Source organism: Notothenia coriiceps, unplaced genomic scaffold (genome assembly GCF_000735185.1).
Source record: "Notothenia coriiceps isolate Sejong01 unplaced genomic scaffold, NC01 NC01_scaffold00003283, whole genome shotgun sequence".
NCBI classification, from domain to species: domain Eukaryota; kingdom Metazoa; phylum Chordata; class Actinopteri; order Perciformes; family Nototheniidae; genus Notothenia; species Notothenia coriiceps.
Window position 1 is genome coordinate 1 of NW_011335984.1, and position 2,431 is coordinate 2,431.

Here is a 2,431-nt window from a genome sequence, read left to right on the forward strand (position 1 = left end):
AAAGTCAGATTTTTTTTGAAAAAAATGAATTTTGAGAAAAATACAGATTTTTGAGAAAAAGTCAACATTTTGAGAAAAAGTCTGCATTTTGAGAAAAAGTGCATTTTTAGATTTTGAGAAAAATACCAACAAATTCTTTTTTTAGTTTTGACTACTTCCATTCTTGAGAGGGTCATAAACACATGGATCCTGAGATTGAAGCTCAAGCCGGTGACGAGAGATATTTTTCTAACACAAACCAAGTCCATCCGACTCACCTTGATTGGCCCAACGCTGAACTGGATCTTCCGATTGGCCGGCGGAGGCTCCTCCTCCTCAGGAAGTCCCTGGATCTCTGAGCAGCTGCTCTCCTTCTGATAATCCTCCTCTTCCTCCTCTTCCTCCTCATCTTCCTCGTCCTCCTCATCGTCCAGCTGACTTCCCCCAGAGTCCTCCTCTCCGATCCCACTGTACGCACTGATATCCACCAAATCCCCCTCGGAGTAATCCTCCTTCCTCGAGCCATCCTCATCCTCTTCCTCTTCCTCTCCTCTTCTGTCAGAGTCCTTTCCTCGTTCCTCCGGGGAAGAGGAAGAGGAACCAGGAGGATCTTTTTCTCCATTTTCCAAAGAGGCATGAACGTCGGCCTGAACCAGCCTGGATCCTTCCTGCTCGTCAGTTTTTGGATCCTGACCCGGAGGAGTCATTGTACTCGAACCCCGAGCTTCAGTCGCTATCGGCTGGACTTCCAACTCCCCTTTGACCTCTGAAGAAGACGAGGAGGAGGAGGGGGAGGAAGAGGAGGAGGAAGAGCAAGTAGGCTTTTTTTCTCCTGACTGTCCAAACCCTTCCTTGTCTTCGCCGGATATCAATTCAGTTGAGCTGTTTTGTAGACAGTCTGCCGCCAATTCTGGTAGTTTTGCTGCCTTGGTGCTCGTTTCTCCTTCTGTCGCCTCCTTCTGGTTCTCCTTACTGGGAGGTGGCACCTTCGTCTGAAAGAGAATCAGAATCAGAGTGTCATCAGCATAATAACGTTTCAAAATGAATGCATATAGAAAAACAAAAAGTGCAGGACCCAAATATGAGCCCTGGGGAACACCGCATTTAATTGTTTAGCTCTAAGATTATTTTTCCTTCACATAAACCACAAACTCTACCAGATTAACCCAATTAGGCACACTCTTCTTACCTTCCTTCCGGTCGCCTCCCCTCTCGCTGGAGGTGGTTTGGGTTTTGGCGGTAAAACAGGACCTGGCCGACGTTGGGCGACATTGTTCTGCGGGGGGTCGGTCTTCTCGGTCTTCTCTGTCTTCTCTGTCTTCTCGGTCTTCTCGGTCTTCTCTGTCTTCTCTGTCTTCTCGAACTTGGCGCTGAGCTGACTAACGGTCGGACTGACGGCATCCCCGACTGAAGCTGAAGCAACGGAAAGAACGTCAGGAGCAGGGATAGAATCAGGGATAGAATCAGGAATAGGAGCTGGAATAGGAGGTGGAGCAGGAAGTGGAGCTGGGGGGTCGTCCAGCCGGTCCAAAGCCTCCGTGGATCCGTTGAATCGAGCCACAACATCCAGGCGGCTGTCCTGGAAGCCCGATGCTCGCTCCTTCTTCAGCAAGATCCGGTTTGTGGCAGCTTGCTTCTCCTGGGAGGAAAGAAAACCAGAAGCATTAGCCTCCCAAAGTCACATTTCAGACTTGATCCGACTGTGGCGGCTCAATTTCCAGTTCAGTTTGAGACGCCGAGAGGCTAAGCTTGGCTATGAGCTGCGACGCGTTTTCAATGAGAAAGTCCATACTGAAGTAAGATGGTTTGACGATATTTAATAAACAAAATCTAAACATAATAACTATAGGGACAAAGACGGCAACACAAGCTCACCCTCTGTCATCCGCACTCCACATGAAACAGGTGACCTATATACACAAACCACACCCATGTGACAATTACCGGAAGTGCTCAACAAATACAAATAAAAGTGACGTAAACAAATAATAGTAATACAAATAATGAACTCAGGCTAAGTAGCATTTGGCACCTACACTGACCATTGAAGTATTATCATATCATATTGTTTCGTATCGTATCAAACCAAGATTGGAAGGTTTTAAGATTCAACAGTTTTATGGTCATATGCACTTAGTGTAGAAATGGCTCCAATAGGATCTCTCCATGTTCGCCTAACCTTAACCTCAGACCGATCAAAGCAGGATCGTAACGGGAAAATATGGATCCTAGGCCTGATTACAAACTGTCCACACAGTGTTTTCACAATAACTTTTACCGGCACACATACATGTAAATATATTTAATATGTATAAATATAACTTTATATAATTGAATCTTTAATTGTATTAATCTTTAATCTTGTGTGAATCTGTGCTGTCCTGTTTTCAATCTCACCCTGTTGCTGTTTAAACTACTGAATTTCCCCACGGGGATTAATAAATGTCCATCT

The 2,431-nt window shown here is 45.5% G+C and overlaps 1 protein-coding gene across 1 annotated transcript; it reads right to left on the reverse strand.

Moving 5' to 3' along the window:
* Positions 1–257: 257 nt before the first annotated feature.
* LOC104941234 (neurabin-2-like) lies at positions 258–1,618 on the reverse strand (the record flags this gene model as incomplete). The annotated part of the gene is made up of 2 exons (XM_010766300.1): positions 258–971; positions 1,169–1,618. Coding segments are annotated over 2 exons (1,164 nt in total), but the record flags the coding sequence as incomplete, so codon positions are not given.
* Between the last annotated feature and the right edge of the window lie 813 nt (positions 1,619–2,431).